The sequence below is a fragment of the Encephalitozoon cuniculi genome, chromosome II (assembly GCF_000091225.2).
Source record: "Encephalitozoon cuniculi GB-M1 chromosome II, complete sequence".
NCBI classification, from domain to species: Eukaryota; Fungi; Microsporidia; family Unikaryonidae; genus Encephalitozoon; species Encephalitozoon cuniculi.
This window is the reverse complement of record NC_003229.1, coordinates 175825-197426: the sequence shown is the minus strand read 5'-3', so window position 1 is coordinate 197426 and position 21602 is coordinate 175825. Positions and strand designations below refer to the sequence as shown.

At 47.1% G+C, this 21602-nt stretch overlaps 15 protein-coding genes across 15 annotated transcripts, besides 1 other annotated feature; 8 read left to right on the top strand and 7 right to left on the bottom strand.

The window, feature by feature from the left end:
- Positions 1 to 1328: 1328 nt before the first annotated feature.
- ECU02_1590 (uncharacterized protein) lies at positions 1329 to 1952 on the top strand (the record flags this gene model as incomplete). Its single annotated transcript, NM_001040873.1, has 1 exon — positions 1329 to 1952. The coding sequence occupies one exon, from the start codon at positions 1329 to 1331 to the stop codon at positions 1950 to 1952; it is 624 nt and encodes a 207-aa protein (NP_584684.1).
- A 71-nt stretch (positions 1953 to 2023) lies between these two features.
- Positions 2024 to 2329, bottom strand: ECU02_1580 (uncharacterized protein; the record flags this gene model as incomplete). The annotated part of the gene is made up of 1 exon (NM_001040872.1): positions 2024 to 2329. The coding sequence occupies one exon, from the start codon at positions 2327 to 2329 to the stop codon at positions 2024 to 2026; it is 306 nt and encodes a 101-aa protein (NP_584683.1).
- A 1058-nt stretch (positions 2330 to 3387) lies between these two features.
- ECU02_1570 (uncharacterized protein) lies at positions 3388 to 4152 on the top strand (the record flags this gene model as incomplete). Its single annotated transcript, NM_001040871.1, has 1 exon — positions 3388 to 4152. One exon carries the CDS (start codon positions 3388 to 3390, stop codon positions 4150 to 4152), a length of 765 nt encoding a protein of 254 aa, NP_584682.1.
- An 876-nt stretch (positions 4153 to 5028) lies between these two features.
- Positions 5029 to 6024, bottom strand: ECU02_1560 (uncharacterized protein; the record flags this gene model as incomplete). The annotated part of the gene is made up of 1 exon (NM_001040870.1): positions 5029 to 6024. The coding sequence occupies one exon, from the start codon at positions 6022 to 6024 to the stop codon at positions 5029 to 5031; it is 996 nt and encodes a 331-aa protein (NP_584681.1).
- A 642-nt stretch (positions 6025 to 6666) lies between these two features.
- Positions 6667 to 7497, top strand: ECU02_1550 (uncharacterized protein; the record flags this gene model as incomplete). Its single annotated transcript, NM_001040869.1, has 1 exon — positions 6667 to 7497. The coding sequence occupies one exon, from the start codon at positions 6667 to 6669 to the stop codon at positions 7495 to 7497; it is 831 nt and encodes a 276-aa protein (NP_584680.1).
- A 246-nt stretch (positions 7498 to 7743) lies between these two features.
- On the bottom strand, positions 7744 to 9594 carry ECU02_1540 (uncharacterized protein; the record flags this gene model as incomplete). The annotated part of the gene is made up of 1 exon (NM_001040868.1): positions 7744 to 9594. One exon carries the CDS (start codon positions 9592 to 9594, stop codon positions 7744 to 7746), a length of 1851 nt encoding a protein of 616 aa, NP_584679.1.
- A 330-nt stretch (positions 9595 to 9924) lies between these two features.
- ECU02_1530 (uncharacterized protein) lies at positions 9925 to 12036 on the bottom strand (the record flags this gene model as incomplete). Its single annotated transcript, NM_001040867.1, has 1 exon — positions 9925 to 12036. One exon carries the CDS (start codon positions 12034 to 12036, stop codon positions 9925 to 9927), a length of 2112 nt encoding a protein of 703 aa, NP_584678.1.
- A 138-nt stretch (positions 12037 to 12174) lies between these two features.
- Positions 12175 to 13452, bottom strand: ECU02_1520 (putative DEAD-box helicase; the record flags this gene model as incomplete). The annotated part of the gene is made up of 1 exon (NM_001040866.1): positions 12175 to 13452. The coding sequence occupies one exon, from the start codon at positions 13450 to 13452 to the stop codon at positions 12175 to 12177; it is 1278 nt and encodes a 425-aa protein (NP_584677.1).
- Positions 13453 to 13550: 98 nt separating this feature from the next.
- ECU02_1510 (uncharacterized protein) lies at positions 13551 to 14648 on the bottom strand (the record flags this gene model as incomplete). Its single annotated transcript, NM_001040865.2, has 1 exon — positions 13551 to 14648. The coding sequence occupies one exon, from the start codon at positions 14646 to 14648 to the stop codon at positions 13551 to 13553; it is 1098 nt and encodes a 365-aa protein (NP_584676.2).
- Positions 14649 to 14696: 48 nt separating this feature from the next.
- ECU02_1500 (transcription initiation factor TFIID subunit A) lies at positions 14697 to 15002 on the top strand (the record flags this gene model as incomplete). The annotated part of the gene is made up of 1 exon (NM_001040864.1): positions 14697 to 15002. One exon carries the CDS (start codon positions 14697 to 14699, stop codon positions 15000 to 15002), a length of 306 nt encoding a protein of 101 aa, NP_584675.1.
- Positions 15003 to 15073: 71 nt separating this feature from the next.
- Positions 15074 to 15244, top strand: ECU02_1495 (uncharacterized protein; the record flags this gene model as incomplete). Its single annotated transcript, NM_001415546.1, has 1 exon — positions 15074 to 15244. The coding sequence occupies one exon, from the start codon at positions 15074 to 15076 to the stop codon at positions 15242 to 15244; it is 171 nt and encodes a 56-aa protein (NP_001402572.1).
- A 100-nt stretch (positions 15245 to 15344) lies between these two features.
- On the top strand, positions 15345 to 17939 carry ECU02_1490 (uncharacterized protein; the record flags this gene model as incomplete). The annotated part of the gene is made up of 1 exon (NM_001040863.1): positions 15345 to 17939. The coding sequence occupies one exon, from the start codon at positions 15345 to 15347 to the stop codon at positions 17937 to 17939; it is 2595 nt and encodes an 864-aa protein (NP_584674.1).
- A 110-nt stretch (positions 17940 to 18049) lies between these two features.
- Positions 18050 to 18131, bottom strand: a tRNA (tRNA-Leu).
- Positions 18132 to 18214: 83 nt separating this feature from the next.
- ECU02_1480 (uncharacterized protein) lies at positions 18215 to 18766 on the top strand (the record flags this gene model as incomplete). Its single annotated transcript, NM_001040862.1, has 1 exon — positions 18215 to 18766. One exon carries the CDS (start codon positions 18215 to 18217, stop codon positions 18764 to 18766), a length of 552 nt encoding a protein of 183 aa, NP_584673.1.
- Positions 18767 to 18907: 141 nt separating this feature from the next.
- ECU02_1470 (prenylated RAB acceptor 1) lies at positions 18908 to 19378 on the top strand (the record flags this gene model as incomplete). The annotated part of the gene is made up of 1 exon (NM_001040861.1): positions 18908 to 19378. One exon carries the CDS (start codon positions 18908 to 18910, stop codon positions 19376 to 19378), a length of 471 nt encoding a protein of 156 aa, NP_584672.1.
- Positions 19379 to 19454: 76 nt separating this feature from the next.
- On the bottom strand, positions 19455 to 21596 carry ECU02_1460 (uncharacterized protein; the record flags this gene model as incomplete). Its single annotated transcript, NM_001040860.1, has 1 exon — positions 19455 to 21596. The coding sequence occupies one exon, from the start codon at positions 21594 to 21596 to the stop codon at positions 19455 to 19457; it is 2142 nt and encodes a 713-aa protein (NP_584671.1).
- Positions 21597 to 21602: the final 6 nt, after the last annotated feature.

The following is a 21602-nucleotide window of genomic DNA, read 5'->3' as shown; positions in this document are numbered from 1 at the left end:
AAGCAAAGAATCGTCCGCCATCATCCCTTGCAAGACAAGAACCTACTCGACGGTATCAGAAACGGCCTGGAGACAAACGAACCCAAGCCCCAACGAACTGCTGCTGTCGATGCTGCCACCAGTGCCTCGACGCCCTAGAGGAGGCTGTCGTCCACTTCACGCCCCTCTTCTAAACAAGATGCCACAGACTTTTCCTGCTGCTTCCGAGCGGCCAATGCCCTCTCGACGACTATCCAAGGCCACTCAAAACGTTCAAACACGCCCTTCGGAGCGCCCTGCCCCATGTCACCGAAGGCCCGGACCAAGAGGTCCAGGAGGTCGAGATCCCCCAGAGGCTTGCCATCCTTGGTCTCTTGGCCCCGAGCTTGGTCTCTTGGCCCCGAGCGAGGTGCAGTTCGACTGCCTCGAAGCCAGCCGGACCTGGAACACCTTCATCGGTGCATACACGAAATAAGCCTCAAGCCCTCTACCTTCCCCATGGCATTGATACGCCTCTCTTCAGAGACAGTCAGGCGAGCCGTCCAGAAAAGCCGATCGCCAAACGTCCCAGAACCCCAGAGAGCGCAACCCCACGAGATTCTTCGGGATGCCACCACCGCCTTCGACTCCCTGCCCAAAAGCTCAAGTCCCTCAGGACATCATGTGCCCAAGCCGTCGATGATCTTCAAAGGAATCGAGGCCTTTTCTGCTGCATTCGATGAACGATGAACTAAGCCGGATGCTGCACGAAGCAGAGCATGCTGCACGAAGCAGAGAAGAACCCGTCCGCCCGAACGAAAGGACTGCCAATCTCGGAAGGGCCCTCTCCCCTCATAAGACTGCGTGGACTCCCATGCTCCATGCTCACTGCCATCCGTGCTTTCCTTCACCTTGCTAACCAACGACGAAACCAGGGCGAACACAGGATCAAACACTGCACCGTACTCGCCGCGCCATCACGCACCAGATCCGGAGACTGCACCGAGCTATTTGATGACCGTGCCCACCGCCCTGCCGAATGCCCACCGCCCTGCCGAATGCCCATCAATCAGCCCGCGACTACTCCACTCCATGACTGCACAAGAGGCTCCGGCGATACGACTGCCACTGCTGCTCATAGTCGGCTGAACACACGTCCCCCAGCGCCTGCCTGCTTGCCCGATTAAAGACATGTGAATATCCCCTCTTGAGCATCTAGCATCCCCCTTGAGCATCCGTGTGCTGGGCAGCAGTCCTTGCACGTCTCCGATCGATGGCCGCGCCCATCCAACTCCCCGAGACTGCCAAGCCAAAACACCCCCAACCAATCCGAAGCCGGTCCAGCCCCGCCAGCTTCTCCAACAGCCCCCATGCCACGCCCTGCATCCCATCTAGCACCCATGCCTTCAGATCATCCAGACTTCCGATCCGAGTCCAGCGCTCGTCTTAGATGCCAACCGCCCCGTACAAACAACTGCGGCACATTCAAACAACCACCGTCAGTCGCTGCCACTAGCCGTCCAAAGCCAGGCAACCCATTCCTCCAGCCCCCAACCAAAGGCACGCCTCCCCCAAAGAAGAAGAAGAAGAACCACACAGAAGGATGCCACACACACGAAGCCAATCCAGAACCAAACACCAAACACACAGAAACAGAGTCCCCCAAACCACAAACTTCTACACAGCATCACACTCCCATAACTATCCCTTCCTCCCTCCTTAGCCAGAACACCCAGAGAGAGAAAAGAGGCCTGCCACTCCTAACATCAAGGCCAAGCACCATCCCAGCAAACACTTATCAACCACAATCTCCGCACATCCACTCACACACCCCGCTCCAGCGCCCCATCTCCACTGCCCTCCTCCACCAAAACCTCCACATCCGAGCTCGGAACATCCGACACACAGGCAGACTCCACGGAAGCCCCACAAAAGGTGCCCAGACAGCCCAACAAGCACAGCCACATCCTCCAAAACAGCTAGCAACCCTCTAGCCGGCCTCTCCTCATCCTATAAATCAACCATAACGAATGCTCTCATCCCCTCTCCCGCAAAGCCTCCGCCATCATCTTCTCCATCCAATCATCCGGAGTCCCACACAACTCCTGCAGAACATCCGAGCTTCCCTCAGAGCCGCATCCCAAAAGCCAGGCCCTTGTCCATCCGCCCCTCCGCCAGGGAGCGGACATCGCCAGAACCCTGCCTCAACCCAAAGACACACATCCCCAGTCGCAGGACCAAATCCCCAGCACCTCAACACATCAGAGCCTGCCACAAAGCCCGCTGCGAGAGTCGCAAGGACAACCAACCCCAAGCAAAGGCCATCACTTCCACTCTCCTCCCTGTCCAAACCCACAGAAATACTCCGCATCGCCCTTTTCCGTCTTGATCGGCTGCCTCCACCGCCGCACAGCCTCTCTATCCCAATCGCCGGGCCCTCCCATCAGCCATCAAGAATCTCACCCACCTCAAGCTCCTTGCCAGGAAGGACATACCTGCACACCCCGCAGTCTCCAGCCATTCCGACAGAGAGACACCTAACCTCACCAACCAATTCTATCCATAGACGCAATTAAGACCTCGCTTCCATTGGAAACACACCTCATCCATCATCCGGGACCCCACCGAGAGTCCAAAGCCCGCCCCTGCCACTCTCTGGATAGACAGCACTGCACCGCCTGCCCTACTTCCCGAGGTCCCGCCCCACGCCCTTGCAAAGCACAGGAAGCCCCCCACGCCCTACCCCCAGCTCCCGAGATGCATTTGCGCCCTTCACCACAATCCCCACAAAGCGCCTGCTGCAATCCAGAGCTTCCAGCAACAGAGCCGCCGACCCCTGCCGAACATCCGACAGCCTTCCGCAGATCCCAAGCGCCTTCCCGCACACCTCGCACCTTCTCCCGAGAAACCCTGCACATCCTCTGCGAGAACCGTTGTCTTGCAGTTTCCAAAGTCGTCCACACACCAGACATACCGCCCAAGACCCCCGCCTCCCAGGCAGCGAGTAACCGGGCACATCGCACCGCAAAGCACCCAGCACGCCGCCAGAGCTGCAAACTCAAAGCTCCTAACCCGTGTGTTGGCCATCCGCTCCGCATCCCCTCTCCGAAGCACTCCCCACGGCACTGCACTCTCCGCGACATCCCCACCGAAAGAAGCTCCACCTTCTCGACAATCCCAGGGGAGCGAACAAGAGAAAGACACCGCCCCTCATACAACCCACAATCCTAGAGCCTCTGCCTCATCCAGTCCTCTCTCCCCATAACATTTCCAGCTCTACAGACCACCCAGACCCTAGCCCCGCCATCAAACCCAGTCCCCCCAACAATACACGCCATATCCTACTCACAACGAAGTCCCTACTACTAATTCTCACACACCCAATCATATCAGCATATCCATTTCATCCATACTTCTTCTCTACCCCACATGAACATCACACACGTTCCAGAGATACACAGAACTGACAAGCAACACACCGAAAACCTGCGACACTGGAGGAAGATCCTCGGCATTGCTCCATTCGTCTCAATTGTATTCCCTGCCATCATGTACTTCATCTCCGACGAAGACAGTTTTAAAAAGAGTCTTCTCCTCAGGTTCATCACAATACTCCTCCCCTTTTCATACTCAGCGGTACAGTATGCCATACTACTCCACACCACACCATACTACACCCTCAATCTCCTATTTCTTGCATTCGCCGCCATCTCCATCCTTTCAATCACTGCACTCCCCATCAATGAATGGAAAGGTGATGATTCACTCATCTTTTCTATCGTCCTTCCCTCTCTCTTCATCCCACCCACCTATCTCCTCTCCACCTCCTGCCGCCTTGTTCCAGGACAAACCGCCTTCACAGATACTGGCATCAACGTCCTTATCGACATCCTGATCCTACTATGCCCTCTAGTAAGTCTTGTGCTCGTATGTAAAGAACCCGAGTACCGTCTTCTCTCTGCAGTCCCATTCCCCATACTCATCCTGGCACGGTTGCTCAACGACAGGTATTGCCCATCCGAAAAGAGTGCTCCGCCTACTGCCCCATGGAGAGTCGCCATCCTTGTCCTCATCCTCACCTCTGCTGCTCTTATCTACGCATTCATGATGTGGACACCCATTGCCATCCTAAATGGTTACTTTGGCTTACTTCACAAGCTAAGAGAGTCTTTCCTTTCACTAAGGCCTGATTAATAAACAGTTCTCCACTCCATCTATCGACACGCTCTTAGGCCACACAGACCATCCCTAACACCCACCCACCAGATCGCTCTGCTCTCTTCAGTCAACATACATAAACACACACACACATCCAGGAGATCCCCACATAACCCAAACCATGTCAGTAGAGAACAAGAGCACAACCATAATACCATTTGTTTTATTCATCAACACATCACTCCACTCAGATCATCCATGGCCTGCCCTGAATCCTGAGACGCCGGAGAACCAAGGTGTTCAAAGGATTCCTCCACACTATCTGGAATGATCCTGTCTCCTTCACCTTTCAAACCTTACTCCCAGAGGATACTCAAACTTGCCGCATCCTGGTATTCCTTATCCTCATCTATCTTCTCAACGTCGCTCGTCTCACCAAGATTGCCCCCCATCTCACAGCATCCCCCATCCCCTCTATTCCTGTAACCCGGAACATCAGGTGGTACACAATTGGGCACCCACTAGGAGAGTCCTTGAACATCCCAACCTCCACCACTCCTGCCATCCTCCGCTCTCAAGAACCCCACCACCAGACGGCCTCGAGAACTCCCGCCCTTGGTGTAATCTCCTGCATCCATGAAGAGCCTGTCTGCATCTGGGCTCTTGAGAAGTTCCAGCACACCCGCTATGTCATGGAACACCTTCTGCTCCTGATCTCTTCAAGAGACCTTCCACCTCTCCTCGCCTCCCCTGTCCCACTCCTCCTTGATCTTCTCTGGGCTCTCCACCGAAGAACCCTTCTGTGGATCCTGAAGCGCTTCTGGCCACCCCTGCTTTTCTTGCCTGTCTTCCTGCGTGCTCCTCCAACCTCCACGAACGGCATCTCCGCTTCCTCACTCGCCTCCCCCTCCCTCAGAGACTCCCCACTCTTCTTGCTCTTAGTCTTCTCCTCTCCGGATCCTGCTCCCGATCCCTCTTCTCCATCTCACTTCTCTGCCTTTCCTTGACTACATTCGCAACCTTGTTGATATATCTCCTGTCTATCTCCTCTCCCTTCTTCCCCAGCAGCATCTGCTTGACTAACTCCCTTGTAACATCTCCTCCATGCTCTCTGTGTGCATCTAATAACAGACTAGTGTTAACAACAGTACATTCTAAGTATAGACCGCGGCTAATCTCATCTTCATCAACCTTTGCCTTCAAAGCCTTTCTCACGCTTCCCTCTGCCAACAGCCCCATCAGCTCCTCCTCTTCCAACTCAAGGCAGATCTCCTTGCATGCATTGCACACTATCTTCTCTGCCTCAACTACCCGCCTCAATCTTTCCGTACTATAAAGAAACCCTGCGCGTTCCTTAACCCTACTCCAAAACCTTCGATACTTCCTTTTCTCTTCTGCAGACACTTCACCAAGTGCATTTTCTATCATGTCGCTAAGTCTGTTTATGATACTTTTTCCATACTTCACTACATGACCATCTCCCGCTTTGTTGCATTCAAATATCATTTCATGCACTGTTTCCAACGACTCGCTAAACATCTTGCGGCCTCCCTTGTACACCTTTGATGCACCTGCAGATATCTTCTTCAAGTACCCGTCCATCATTTCACTAAACAGCCTCTCAGATCGATCATCCTTGTATGCTATCCCGCCAACCACAAAATACCACACCGCGTGAGAAATATTGTGTTCTAAAAAGGATGCAACACGTCTCCTGGCATTTCCCTTCAAGTCGCCGTACTTCGTTGTCGGTAGCACAGCAATATTGTATCCCTGGAACATAAACGGGAATACTATCACCTGGCTATCTGGCCCGAGTGTAAAGGCGGCAGCCTTCTCCAATCGTGGGGAGCAGTCCATCACACCAGCCGCTGCAACTAGCGTCCATGCTGCATAGATCCGCCTCATGGGCCAGATCTTTCCTCCTGCTTAGTCGCCTCCATCTCCTTTTCATATGACGTCGTGATGTCTCTCAGCGGTGCTTGCTGCCCTGCACAGGTCATTTCCTCCAAGGCATAATATCCTTTTGCTCCTTACCTCTTCACCGCAGAACCTTCTCAAACTAGCCCATTCCATCCACCTACAGAGCATCCTGCCTGCCGCAGCTCCCCCCGCCATCGCTCCCGCACAAGGCTGCACACAACTGCCCGGCCCCATAAAGCCCTCGTCAGCACACATGGCCCACAGACCACGCCTTGTCCCCACACCCAACCAATTGACCATAAACACGTATCCTGCTGCTTACCTATCACGGCCTTTCCACAACCCGAATCCTGCCCGCTGACACTGACGGCTCCACCTATCCCACTCCCGGCCCGCTACTACCGCCGTGTCGGTGGCCATGCTCTTCTATCTCCCTGGAAGCTACTGTCCCCACCCATCGCCCTGCTTGTTTCATTCAGGCGAGATTGCCCGGGAAGAACTCCCCCAAGCCTCCGCACACACGAAACAAGGCGTCTAACCAACGCCAGGAACACTCGCCCACCATTGGTCCTTGCAGCCGCCATCTGCTGTACCCCCACCCAATATACGTCGATCCCCTGACCCTTCATGGGTATCATAGACGTCCAGAGGTCTCATTTGACTGCCACGCCGTCCAAGGAGAGGGATGCACCAGCACACCCTCCCCCCACAATCTTGCCTGTCTGTATCCTTTTTCCATACACATCTATTGCACTTCCTGTCCTCATGTACTACATCCCGGAGAAAGGCCAATTCGACCAAAATCCCTTTCTCAAGCTCATTGCAATACTCCCTCCCTGCCTGTACTCGGCGGTCCAATTCCCTCTCCTCTTCCTCGGCAACCCCGAGTCTTCCTGCACGCCTCGACCTGCATTATATGCAACACTCTATCTGCTCCTGGATGCCTCTCTCCTTGCATTTTCTGCCATCTCCATCCTCTCGATTGCTGCATTCACCACTACAGAATGGAACAGCGATGAGGTTGTGGCCGTCTGCTCCACCCTCCTCCCCTCCCTGCTCGTACTGCCTGCCCACCTGCTATCCACCTCCTGCGCCCTTACCCCAGGGTCAATCGGATTCACAGACTCCTCTGTCGACATTCTCATTGACCTTCTGATGGTGTCACTCCTTGCAGCAGGCCTAACGCTGAATGTGGACGAGTCCTGGCGCTTCTTCCCCTACATCTGCATCAGCTCCCTCGTCCTTGTCCTGGCAAAGTTGCTCCGGAAGAGCAGCTCCATGCCCAGAAGGGACCCTGCGCCTGCTCCAGCCTGGAGGATAGCCGCCTTTGTCCTTATCTTTGGCCTTTCCATGTTTGTTTACTTTTCCATCCTCTATGAGTGCCTGCTCATTTTCGGCAACCATTTCCCCTGGTTCCCAAGCCAAGCACCTTCCAACGACTTGACGAATAAATGGTAGCCCGGGACCTTGCATACACACAGCCTACTGCCTTCAATGGATACCCCACACCATCTGTATCCTCCTTCCTCCCCATCCACCTCCTTTCCAGCCTAGCTACATGTCGTGTAAGTTCTATCCAGCCACACTCCTTCTATTTACGTCCCTGCCCTGCCATCCGAAGCATCTGAATAACGTCAAGCAATACTTCGTCCACTCACTTCATATATTTATTATGTCCATATGCCACATACACATAGTATGTCATCAGATCTCAGGAATCCGAAGAATAGTGAGAGTCCGGAGAACCTCGCTGGTGTTCTTGGGATTCCGGTACTCTATCCTGAACTCATTCCCATTACTCGTCATTTCACACCGGACACCAGGAGGATACCGAAACCCAGACATATCCGAGGACTCCTCCTTCTTTATCTCATCCACATCGTCTCCCTTCCCAAACGACGAGCCTCCGACCATTCCTGCCCTCTCAGTCTCCGTGGGCCTGAACATCAGGTGGTAGACCACACTCTCTCCTCTCTCGCCCTTGAAAAGCCCAACCTCGACCTTTCCCACCTTCTTCTCCCCTCCCTCCTCAAGTATCCCATTTGCTACCATCTTCCATCTCTCACTCCCGCCCTTCATGTACTTGCCAGTCCGGAAAAAAAACCTGTCACACTCCTTGCTCTTGATGAGCTCTGAAACTTCCACTATGTCATGCACCTTCTTCTGCTCCTTAATCTCTTCAATCGATCTATTTTTCCACCTCTCCTCGCTTCCTTTGTCCAGTTCACGCTTGATCTTCTCAGCACTCCTCTTCCACCGGAGAACCCGGCTGTGTATCTTGTAGTGGTGCCCATCGCCTTTTCTCTTCCCCTTCAAGCTCTTCTTACGCCGAGCCCCTCCAACCGCCGTCTCTACCAACGGAACCTCCGCACTCTCCTCCTCTTCTGCCTCTACACCTTCTTCTTCTTTTCCGTCCTCTTCCTTACTCTCCTCCTTAGCCTCTCCTGCACCCCTCTTGCCTCCCTTCTTCTTGCCTCTCCCTTTACTCTCCTCCCTCTTCTCCCTCTCTACCATCCTCAACAGCTCCTCCTCATTCTTGGCTCTTTCCTCCTCCCTTCTCTTTCTTTCTTCCATCTCTCTCATTTCTTCCAACCTTTTTCTCTCTCTAACTTCACGAACTGCATTGTTGATGCTCTCATCATCAATACCTTTATGCTCTATAAATGCTTGCTTGAATACTTCTGCCATAATGTTCATACTCTTATATTTCTCATCTGTACTTACCAGTTTATGGTGATCTATATAACTAATTAGCGGCACCTCAATATCAGTGTAAGGCATTACTATCTTTAAGCACAAATGTCTTGAATATACTTCCATAATAAAGCTCATTCTGTCTTCATCTCTCTCCCAGACATATGCACACACATCGCATATTATCTCCTGTGCCCTAACCATCTCCTCTTGCCTTTCTTTGGTACATAACCTTTCTCCATGCTCCTTGATCTTCCGCAGCATCTCCTCTTCTTTCTTCCTTTCCTCAGGCGACAGAGACCCTGGTATCCCCTGTATCCGATCCTCTGCAGAGCGGGCAAGCCGTTGTCCAAACTCACTCACCATACTGACATTTTGCTTAAATACTTTCATCACCAGGTCCATCAGCCGGATCCCAGATCTTCTCCTGGCCCCCTTATACAGAGAAACAGGATCTGGATCCCTGGAAACGGTCGCCTCAAAAACTTCGTTTATCAAATCTCTGATCCAACTACTACCTCCAGGCACATACACCCATGCCATCAAACGCCACACCAGCCACCGAAGTTGCACAACAACTTTTTCGACATATTTCTTTTCACTTTTATCTACATCCTGGTATCTTGTGGTTGGGAGTGCAACAACTCTATCTCCATGAAAAATAAATGGAATCATCACTCTTGTGTCTAAGCAGAGTTCTTTCTCAAGTTTTCTTATCCTCTCCACTTCTGAGTCATACAACTTACGGGAAAAGGCTTTCTCAAATATTTTTCTTACCTTCTTCATGTCTTCAGACTCCTCCACATTGGACCCGTGCAACCCCCCAAGCAATCCAACCATGCAAACTAGCCATACCCTCATTACTCGCCAAGGGCGCCCACTTATTAGACTCCCGATGCTCTCTCATTTGCTCCCCTCTTACCCCCTATCCATATCCAACTCCTCTTTGGCCCTTCTAGAGATATTTCTCCAAAGGCAAATGTGAATCAATGACTCCTACCACTCTGCTTTTCTTCTTGTCTCTTTTACTACAAACACCTCTAACCTCCACTTATAGCACTTCTACCTCAGAATTTTCCAGGCATTTCTCACGGATTATGTTTCATCCATCGTCCGAAATTAGCCACTACTAATCCCACCATTAACCAGAATTTCATGACAATAATGGAAATAGTCCAAAGTGAAAATAGTTTATTCAAAGTCAGGAGTTTCTTGCATACAAATACTCTTCTTTACAAGAAGTTTTCCTTCATTTCCACTAGCTTGTTCTCTAATCTCCTCTGTCTTATCAATGATACCCTTGAGAAAGATTTTGAATCTTGGGTGACAGATACATATGTCTCTATGTAGTCTAACCAGAGAAATAAACACCCTCCCAACTAGTATTACATTCCAATTGATGCATTCATATAGCACATTCATAACTTGGATGACGTCTGACGAATTCATTAGACATAGGAACTTGTCAAGCTCACAAAAATCTATGTCCATTAGAACGTCAAAAAACAACTTAACATTCTCGTTAGAGAAGCTGTTGGACAGCTCTTCCAATCTCGTTAGGAACCGGTCGTATACCTTATAATTCACCACACTAACTGTCTGTATGACCTCCTCCTCATCGCTTTCGTCCTTCCCTTCCTTCTGAAGTTCGTATTTGTCCATACTGTAAAGATCTATGTTGAATCTTCCACAGGAAATCATCATATCTTTTCTTACCTTTACTAAGCTCGAGTCATAATGCCTGAACTCTTTGAGCTTTTCATATCTTTTAAAGTACTGAACTCTGCCAGATGCAAACATGAATAGATCCTTGTTTAGATACTCTACGCATTTAGAGTCTCCAATGAAGCTTTTTCTGCATTCTCCAAACTGGGTTCCCCACATTTTAACAGTTTTATCTGCACCGCATGTAAGGAGCTCGGAGCTATCTGGAGACAACTGCATCGATCTAACCGGAAGGGCATGTCCATACAGGGTGACCTTTAGACTTAGGTCATCCATGCTGTATATATGCACCTTGCTGTTCAAAAGGCCTACACATAGAAGAGCTCCAGATGCCTCTATGGATGATATTTGATTTTCTATCTCCAATATTCGAGAGACCATGTACGTATTATCGTAAAACAGAATTACATTATCCTTTCCTACCAGTAGCTCATCTGCATTGGAAGAAATTGATGACACAGGCCCTATAATTTCTTCTCTAGTCAGCTCGCAGTTTAAGATTGAGTAACAAGAGAAGCCTGCATCTCTTCCAACTACAATATTACTGCTCCATGTACACATGCATCTCCCATGCTTTATTCGTATACTCCCAATTTTCCTTATCTCTTTCCCGTCTACCAACCAGATGATTATACTCTCCTTTGAAAATGTGATTATCTTTTCTTCACAGACCTCAAAACCTAGAATTTCATTTCTATGGAATCCAAATGAGTAAATCTTTCCATTCTCAACACACTCCCAGCAGTTATCTACGGCTGCAAATAGTACCCCACCGTCTGGTGTCACGTCAAAGTCTACATATCTATCACTGATTTTCATTGTTTCCAAATGCTTTAGTATGATTCTGTCTCTTTTGTCCACTCCATAGATGTGTAACTTGTTCTTGCTCTGAATGAATATCTTTTCTTCTTTTATCTTGATATTTCTTAGCTTTTTGAACTTGTTAAATGGACGGGATGTCTTGTCTTCTAAATTGTAAAAAGTGGATTCCCCATCTCTGAAGAATATCACTGCCTCTTCATCCATGACAAAGACGTCTTTTAAGGCTTTTTCAAACATGTGCACACTCTTTATATGCCTGTCTTCCAAGTCCCAAACCCTCAGTGTATTGTCTGTACAAACCGCAACAACAACTTTAGAGTTCGAGAAAAACTTCTCCACACATATGTCGTTCCCTTCATAGGATATCCTGATCTCTTCTCCAACCAGGTCGTATAAAATGATACTACCATCCGCAGACGAGGATAGAATGCAATCACCTATCTTTGCAACTTTCGTAACCCTTCTGGAATGTGGTCGGAATGATATTATCTCATTTGAGTGTATTTGAACAACTCCGTTTTCATAGCCTACGACCAGTATCCCGTCAGAGAAGTCAAAGTGCGTTATCCTTTTCTTAAGTGTGAAAATGCTCTTTTCAATTTCAGAAAATCTTATGTTCCATGCATTAATCTGGCTGCCAACCGAAATGTACATGGCATTTCCCACCCGTTTAACCAGGCTGTTTCTATTTGCTACTTCTCCCGCCGTTGCTAGATGCACAAAGTCCGGCACAAAACCGTCCTCCAGTTCTTCCATTCCAAGGATTTCAAAAATCAAATTTTAAGAAAACTTTATTGCATAAAAAGTTTTATTTGAAATAAGTACATGCATGCTATGCCATACAGAGAAACAGCTCCTCCGCACCTTCCAAGTCTTCATCAAGATGTTTATTTACTAACCAAGCTCCTCTGCAACCTCTTCCAGTGCCCTGATCGTAAATTTCTTTGATGCAAACTTCAGCTCCTTTTGGAAGCTCAGATATGCCTCCAGTTCCTCATCTCGAACAAAGTCCACCACAAACCCCGTCCTTCCAAATCTCCCAGACCGTCCTATCCTGTGGATGTACGTTTGTGTAGACGCGACACCCCTATATATTGGGAGATCATAATTCACAATCAGATTGACCTGCGGGATGTCCATTCCCCTTGAAAAAACATCTGTTGTGAGAAGAATCTTACTTTTAGAGCTTCTGAAGTCACCAACCGCCTTTTCTCTTTCTTCAATCTCCAGATCTCCATGCAGACATGATACAGAATGCAGATCGTCCTCGAGCTTTTTTCTTAGATAGTTAACTGTTGCCTTTGTGCTTACAAATATGATCATTTGGCTGATCGAAAGATATTCATACAGTGATTTCAGGGCCCTTCTCTTGTTTTCTCCTTCTGCCTCTATATAGAATAACTTAATCTCGTCAGGCTTTCCGTTGCGCTCCTCATACATCTTGACTGCATCGGGAGCATAGAACTCGATCGTCTGCTTTACCTGCTCGGAAAATGTTGCAGAGAAGAAAATCATCTGTGCACCGGAAATAAGCTTAAGTATTCTAAATGTCTGTGTTCCCATCATGTCTTTGTCAAGCAGGATGTCCGCCTCGTCAAGAACTATCATCTTTACTCCTTTATAGTTTAGCTTTCCAAGCTCCATAAGCTTCAGAATCGTTCCAGGGCTTCCAACCACAACTTCCTCTCCAATGGAGTCTGTGATCTTGTTCTTCAATGCTGAAAAGACCTTTATTCCAAGAGGCCCGGCCAGCCCGGAAATGACCTCCGTGACCTGAGTGCTTAGCTCTCTGGTAGGTGTTACTACCATCACCTGCGTTCTCTCTCCGATTTTTGTGTTTCCAAGAACACCACATGTGTAGGCTATTGTTTTTCCAGTTCCGCTCTTGCTTTGCACCACAACATTGTGTCCTCTAAGAATGTGGGGAATTGCTGACTTTTGGATCAGGCTTGGCTTTTCAAACCCTTGGTTATAAATGGCTTTTAAAAGCTCATCTGACAATCCCATATCAGAAAAGTGCTCCGCCACCAGCAACTTTTGGCCTCTGTCTGTTCCCACACCACTAATGCTTCCGTCAAGACCCGTCTCTATCGCAGTGGTATCGTGCTTAATCATCGTGAACAGCTCTCTTGCAACCTCCTTATCGTCCTGAATTAGAGTTTTCTCTGCCATGGATGGGGCTCGAAATACAACAAAATAAATCCCTGTAAGGCACACAGGAACACAAGTATGCCACAGCTGATATAATTTTATGGTCTTCTGCAGCAGGGCTAGCCTGATATCTCAATCAACTTGTCCAGAATCTCTTTGCTCAGGCGCGGCATGGGGTCAAAAAGAAGATGTCTTGCGTCTTTCTTAAGGTCTTCAATGCACACATCTTTCATGGCATCTTTTTCTAAGTTTTGCATAGAAAAAAGGAGAAGCACTGCTATATAGCATCTTGTCACTTGGTCTACACTATAATAAGCCTTTGCAATCAACCCTAAAGAAATGTCTAAGTAGAAATCCCTACCAAGAAGATTGATGAGTATTATTACCAGATCCGTCTTCCTCTTTAAATTTTGCACTCTATTACCTTTTAAATTTACATTTTTTTCATGCTTCAAGACCAATGAGACTGCAGGCGTTGGAGCCCATCCTTTTAGCATGCACTCAAGGCTCTTATCCCTCTTGCTTTCCGTGAATTCCTCCAAAACTGCCCTCTTCAGACACTGTCTAAAGCTCGGGCTGAGAGACAGCTTTCCAACATTTGCTTTAAGTGCTGTGTAGTTCACCAGTATCTCGTAGCTTCTCCCTTTCTTTAGCACAGCGGAAACAAAATCTTCATTTAGCTCAAATTCTGGATACTTCACTAAAAAAGAAAGTAGAAATCTGTTCCACCTCACTACTTTCTTGCTCATGCATATTTGCAGGAAAAATACTAGCCTTTCAAGTTCGACACACTCAGAAAACTTGGAATACCACTTGATTGGAATTCTTTCTAGTATTTCCATGATAACTCTTGCCTTTGACCTGGCACAGGCAGAAGAATCTATCAATGTACCATTCGACACTGGACCATCAAGCACCATCAACAGGATCTTAAATAAATCTTTAAGATCACCAAATGAATATGGGTTGAATACTTGGGATAGTATCTCCAGCACCACATTACGCGCTGACTCTGATATTCTTTTCCTTAGCATCACCTGGACCATTTCACTTAAATGTCTCGACTCTCGCATATAGGCCTTGAACCTTTCATCGCCCATCAAGTCAACCACTAGCTCCAGGGATGTATCTATTTCATCATTATCCAATCCCTCGACAATATAGTCCACCTCATCGGCATACTTTATCTCCTGTGTTTTGTCTATTATTCTTGTCATTGGGAGCAAAGGGGAAAATAGTCCCTCTATGTTTTGCATCCCTAGGGAATGAGCATTGAACATCACTTTCTTTGCCCGAAAAAGCTTTTGAAGCTTTGCAACAAGAAGATTGACAAGGACGTGATAAGAAATCTCCAGCTCTTAACAGAGAAGTTCCTGTCGGACATAATACACCGATCTGCGCTATTGTGCAAGCACAAGGGAAAAAGCACTGTAGATAACACTGACATACGATTTGTCATTGAGAAGGACTTCGACTATAGCTTTGGCACAAGAGAGATTCAGGGGACCACGAGTTTACCAACAGCCGAGCACCTGGAAAGAATGGCTGAGATCAGCCGGCAGAACAAGTAGAGGCGGCTTGAGCGTATTGGCCAAAGGCTACATGCAAATTTTTTATTGGGCCCTTGCTATTTTTAGCATACATGGAGGATGGATATAAGGATGTATTGGAATTCGCCAATGAGTTGAAGTTACACCTCACCGGGGACATGATTGACCAAATGTACAAGCTCCTGGATTCTGGAATGAGTCCTCGGAACCTTGCACAGCTTCTAAAAGAAATAAGGAACGAGTTATCCGGGAAGATCAGATAGTGAAAGCTCAGATGTTTTGCTCTATTCAAAGCACGAGCCATCTCTTACATTGGGAAGAAAACAAAATAAATACTTATCCACCGAAAACTTTTGCACCCTGATGATGTGGACAACGGAAAAGCTGCGTCAGTCTTTTCTAAACTATTTCGCTTCTAAGTCGCACAAGATTGTGAATTCGAGTTCTGTAGTTCCTTATGAGGACGACACGTTACTTTTCACAAACAGTGGGATGGTTCAGTTCAAAAAGAACTTGCTTGGAGAAAAAAAAGATCTCCGCCGGGCCTGTAGTGTGCAGAGGTGCATCAGAGCAGGAGGAAAGCACAATGACCTGGATGATGTGGGAAAGGACACGTACCATCACACATATTTTGAGATGATGGGGAATTGGTCGTTTGGAGACTACTTCAAAGAGGAGGGCATAGGATTTGCCTGGGAGTTTCTGGTTGAGGTTCTCAAATTAGACACAGACAGACTATATGTCACCTACTACGACGAGCTGGACAAGGAAAGTGGAAGAATATGGCGCAAGTATCTTCCCCCCTCCAGGATCATTGCAGCGTCGTACAAAGACAATTTTTGGGAGATGGGGGATACGGGTCCGTGTGGGCCCTGCACAGAGATACACTATGACAGAATTGGGTCTAGGGATGCTTCTAGACTGGTGAACAAGGACGACCCCAATGTCATTGAAATCTGGAACATTGTGTTTATAGAATACAACAGAACTACTTCTGGCCTTGCTCCTCTTGAAAGAAAGTGTATAGACACAGGAATAGGACTTGAGAGACTCCTGAGTATACTTATGGACGTCAAATCCAACTATCTAATAGACAGCTTCTCCACGATAATTAAGGCTATGGAAAGCCACTGCAGCTTCAAGTATAACGACAAGGCGGAGAGCACTGACGTTGCCTTCAGAGTTGTGGCAGATCACTGCAGAACCATAGCTGTTTGTGTATACGACAAGGTTGACTTCAGCAATGACGGGGTGGGATATGTGTTGAGGAGAATCTTGAGGAGAGCGGTTAGATATGCACACGAAGTTCTTGGCCTGAAGGAGGGGGTTCTTGGGGAGTTAGTAGTGGTTGCGGCACATGCAATAGGAATAGAACTGGAGTCAGTTGAGTGTGTGAATAAGGAAGAACTCCTATTTATGAGGACTTTAAAGAAAGGAATTGAAAGATTCAACAGGCTCGCTGAGAGTAGCAATAAAATAAGCGGGGAAGACTTGTTTTTGCTGTATGACACGTATGGATTTCCTGTAGACTTGACCGAGCTAATGGCCGTAGAGAGAAATATCGAGATTGATTATACAAATTTTGAAAGCTGCAGGCAGAGAGCAATTGAGGCCAGTAAGAAGTCCAAAGGAACGAAGCTAAATATTGACATTGGGATGTGTTCCAAATTTCCACCTACGGACGACTCTTTTAAATATGAAAGAAACGGCGTGAGTGCCATGTTTCTTTTTGCCGTCGCAGGGGAAGATGTCATTACCGAGCCCTGCAAGATACCCAAAGGGATAGAGCTTGGGATTGTATTTGACAAGACATGTTTCTATGCAGAGTGCGGAGGCCAGGTTGGAGATACCGGAAAAATTATTTTCAGAGACGATTCGGGGGATACAGGTGTATTCAATGTTACTGATACACAGGCAATCTTGGGATTCGTTGTTCATAAGGGGGCTCTAGATGGAAGTGCATCGCACCAGGCACTGCAGATGTATGACTACGAACTAAGAAGAAGGATAATGAGAAATCACACCGGAACGCATCTGCTGAACTTCTTTCTCCGCACGGTGATCAAGACACAGCAACGCGGAAGTCTTGTTGACCCGGATAAGCTTAGATTTGATTTTGAAGGGAGGAAGCTAACAAACGAGGAGCTGGAAGATGTGGAAAGAAAAATCAATGATTTTATTAAGAAAGGTGCAGAGGTCAAAGCCGTGATCTTGGACAGGAGGCAGGCTATGGACAATCCCAATATTGTCCGGATGCAAAATGAAGAGTACCCTGAAAACGTGAGGATTATAACTATGCAGAGTGACGGGCTGATTATTCAAGAAATGTGTGGAGGAACACATGTAACAAATGTTTCTGACATAGGAAAGTTCAGGATTGTGAGCGAGACAGGAGTGTCTGCTAATACACGAAGGATAGTCGGTGTAACTGGAAAGAAAGCCCATGAGCTCGATGCAGAAGCGGAACTTTGTTTGAGCAAGCTCAGCATGGGGAATGTGGTCAATGTTGACAAGGCAATCCCTCTGTTCTATAGGCAAAAAATTGAAGTGCTGAACCAGAGGAACAGAAAGAAGGACGAAGAACTCAGCAAGGCCCAATATTTCAAGAACAAGAAGGAATTTCTGGAGCTTCTAGCAAAGGCCAAAAATGCTTCTGATTCCAACGAGCAGATTACAATCTACTACTATCAACCAACTGAGTCCTGCACCAGAAAGGATCTGGGGAGATGCATAGGGTTGCTCTCCGGGGAGGGATTGAAAGGTGGTGTCCAGTGCTTTGTTTATACATTTGTTGGCGAAGAATCCCTGGTGGCTGCGAATGTGTCTGACAGCGAGTCTTTGATAAGCAGGGCCATTTCAAAGTTTCCAAAAGCCCATCTAAGGATCAGTAAGAACATGGTCCATGGAAGTATCCACTCGAAGATAACTCAGGAAGATGTCAAATATCTGCTTACCTGATAAATAAAGGGATGGCTGCCTATGTTTGCTTTGATCATCTCATACCAAGTAAACCATTTTGAATATCTATGTTCTGAGTTCAAAAAATTAGGCGGCTGTTAGAAACAAAATGGCTGGAGTGGGGTTCGAACCCACGCCTCCTGAGAGACTGGCACCTTAAGCCAGCGCCTTGGACCACTCGGCCATCCAACCTACAGTGCAATCCCCCCAGGACTTTGGACTGCGCCAGACTGTAATGAGTCCGTGAATACCTGAAACTAAAAAAACATACCCAAATGGAAGAGACAAAAGCGCTGCTACAAGACTTGTGCGAAAAGTTCAAAAACCCTATAGAAAAGAATATACTCTTGGCACTGAATAGCCAACGGAGAGAGGAAAGGCTAAAGATGGAGACCGTGACAAAGGCTCTTCAGGAGAATGTCCAGCTCTTCAAGAAAAAGAATATGCAGCTTGAGGCAGAGGTTCGCAAATACTCATATACCCACAGTAAGAAAAATGATGCATTTATGGAAATAAACAACGAAAAGCTAAGACTTGCCAAAAAGATAGTTGAGCTTGAGGATGAAAATGAGAAGATAAAAGCAAATATCATTACAACAGATAAAGCCATCCAGGAAAAAGAAGAGAGGCTGAGATCCCTTTCAAGGCCCTCCTTTAACGAGATATATCTTGAAATTGTCAAAGGATTTGGAATCGAGTTTTTGGAAGGAGATGGGAAGAAATACTGCAGAATAAGGAATAAGAAAATGAATGATGTCTTTACGGTCGACATTAGTTCTGGTCCCTCCATGTTTGAGATCACCAATGCTATCTGGGAAAAGATTTGATTGGTGGCTTCATGAAACATGCCTGCCGGAACAGAAGAAGTCCATTGGTAGTGAACTGTGTTTCTTTGCGATCAATCATTTTTGAAACAGCACAGAGCCGAATATCTTTAGTAGTTAAACAAAGAAGAGCCCTTGGAAAACATGCAGGGAGGAATACAGGAAGAAAAAACTTTCCAGAGAAATATCAAGGAGGCATTGGGAGATAAGGATGTAACAAGGGACTTCTTCAACATAGGCAGGATCTGTGTCCCACAGAATTTAAATGATGCAAAAAGGAGGGTTTTTGCTAATCTTGATAGATTTAAATTCCACTATCTTGCAATGACAGCCATATTCACGCTGATTTATGTTCTGTATCGCTTAGAGCTGATCATACTTATCGGAATTGTCGCGGCCGGTGTATATGCCTATAGGGTGAGGCCAACGGTGTGTAATATCGAATTAGAACCAAGATCTGTGTGTATAGCCGGATTCGTCGGCATACTCATCTTCTTTATATTCTTCAAGGAAGCGATAGTGGGGCTTCTTGCGATATCTGCACTCTGCGGCATAGTAACCCTGACACATGCTGCGTTACTTGGGGAAGGTCTGCAGAAGGACGACGAGGTGTAAAGACAACTTAATAATTAAAGGCTATCCCATAGTTTTTAATATCCCCTCTCTTCACCAGACAGAGAAGCTATTCTTCTCAAGCACTTTTGACCTTGAAGTGGAGCTCGCATATGTAATCCGGATAGGATGGTATGTTGTTGAGTCTGTCTTCGACCAGATATCCGATAAATTCAACTTCAGACCCTCCCTTTCCTTCTTCCACGAACACGACAGGTAGCTCACTATCATAGTAGGAGTAGAACTCATCAATCATTCTGTGCAAGATCTCGTTTTCCTCTGTCTTATCTGTAAATATGGCTTCCTTTAGGGACGCATCCACATCCTTTCCTATATAAATGTATATCTTTTGCGAATTATCCAAAACATAGATCTCCTCTGAATTGAGCGACTCACCGGTGAGCTTCAGTGCCTTGACCTTCTCTAGAGACTTGTCTATATAGAAATCGGTAAACGCAAACAGACGCGGATAAAAAAACCTGAGGTTTTGCTCGACGGTGAAGCCTGTTATTCGGGACACACACTCAATATTTATGTCATTGGAAAAGCAGCTATTCTTCAGCATAGCCTGGTATATCAGAGGAATCAGCTTAATGGATTCCGGAAGAACAAATTGGGAGCTGGATGCCTCTTTGCAGCAGCTGTTTCTGTAGTACTTAAGAGATCGACTAATGGTGCTTTCAACCTTCTTACAGTGTTCCTTGACAACGCTTTCATCCATTGCGATGTATTTTGCATATATACATGCTAGAGTGTCAAAGCTGAGGCTTGCATAAACCTCAGAGATTCTCGAGGATGCTTCAAAGCTGGAGTTCATCACAAGAGTCCTGCTTGAACCATCAAAGCAGTAGAAATTCAGTATCACCTGGATATACACTTTGGACTTATTCTGAAGAGGCTCTTCTAGAGAAAAGGTCATCCCAAGTGTAGTCTTATCGTCCATCTGTGCAAAGTCCTGGAACCCAAGATGCTCAAAAACAGTATTTCCGTAAAACCCCAGCTTCCTTACGGCATCAGACGTCTTTGCCTCAACCCGCACTTTGTACGAACTTTTCGTGATTCCCAGACTCACCAAATCAGACTCCAGTCTTGTAAGGGATTCGGGTGTATATACGAAGCTTCTGCCTGCTGTAGAAGCACAGAGTCTAGCGGCCGATGTTTTTTGTGTTGAAAAGACATTTAGTGAGCATCCTACCTCAATGAGTTGCTTCGATATCTCCTCGTGCTCCAGAATATCCTGAACATTAGTAAAGACAGCCACCTTCGACCCTTTACAGTATCCTGCTATGGAAACAGCAATCTTTAGGCAGTCGCCGACGCCGCTCTTGGGCTTTCCTTTGCCAACGGGTATCCTTGAAACATAATCCACCAATAACTTCATCAGCTTTTCATCTTCAACATCCATTAAGAACTCGGGAGAGATGAATGGAAGCTGAAATCTGTCAGGCAATAGAACTTCGGTGATCACTCCGCTAGACGGCTTGATTAGCGAAACAGTGTCAGAAAACAAGACCATCCCTATCTTCTTAAACAGGAACTGGAAGTTCTCGTCTTTGATAAGACGCCCTATTGCCTTGAATGCACGGTCCATTAGTGTTGGGACAGTGATGTCAATTCCAAAAACAAACGCCGGACCATGAACCACCGTAGTCCTGAACAAACCTTCAGAAACTACATTTCCTAACTCAGACTTCTCCTCCTTACCGCCTCTCGTCCTGTCGACATATTCTATTGTGGAGTATCTTGTAATCTCATTACTTATTCCTTCTCTTGCCTGGTTCTTGGAATTGCAGATATTACAGTAGAAGACACTTCCTTCGATCCTGGTGAAAATATTAACATAGCTTTGGCATTGCCAGCATCTTACCGAAATGTTTTTGTCCAGCTCCGTAGCCATGGCCTTCTGGTTGAAAGGATTGAGAACAAGTCCGAAGGGAATCTCCATAGACTCAAATGTGTCTGTGTCCGTGGGAAGAGTGTACATCGTGGATCGTAGCAAGTTAGGATCTGTGTTTGTTGTCTCCGTAATGAAGCAGTTTGTCGTGCTAAGCGGCGGAGGCTGAATCGATGTGTCAAAAGAAAAGAAAGACTCCTGGTCCTTCTCAAGCTCAGACGGAAAGTCCGGGATTTTCATCTTTGGCTTCCTCTGGCTTTCAAAAGCTTTTGGAAATTGCTTGCCCGCCTGATGCATAGCTTGGGATGCAAAATCTCTTGAGTGCATATATAT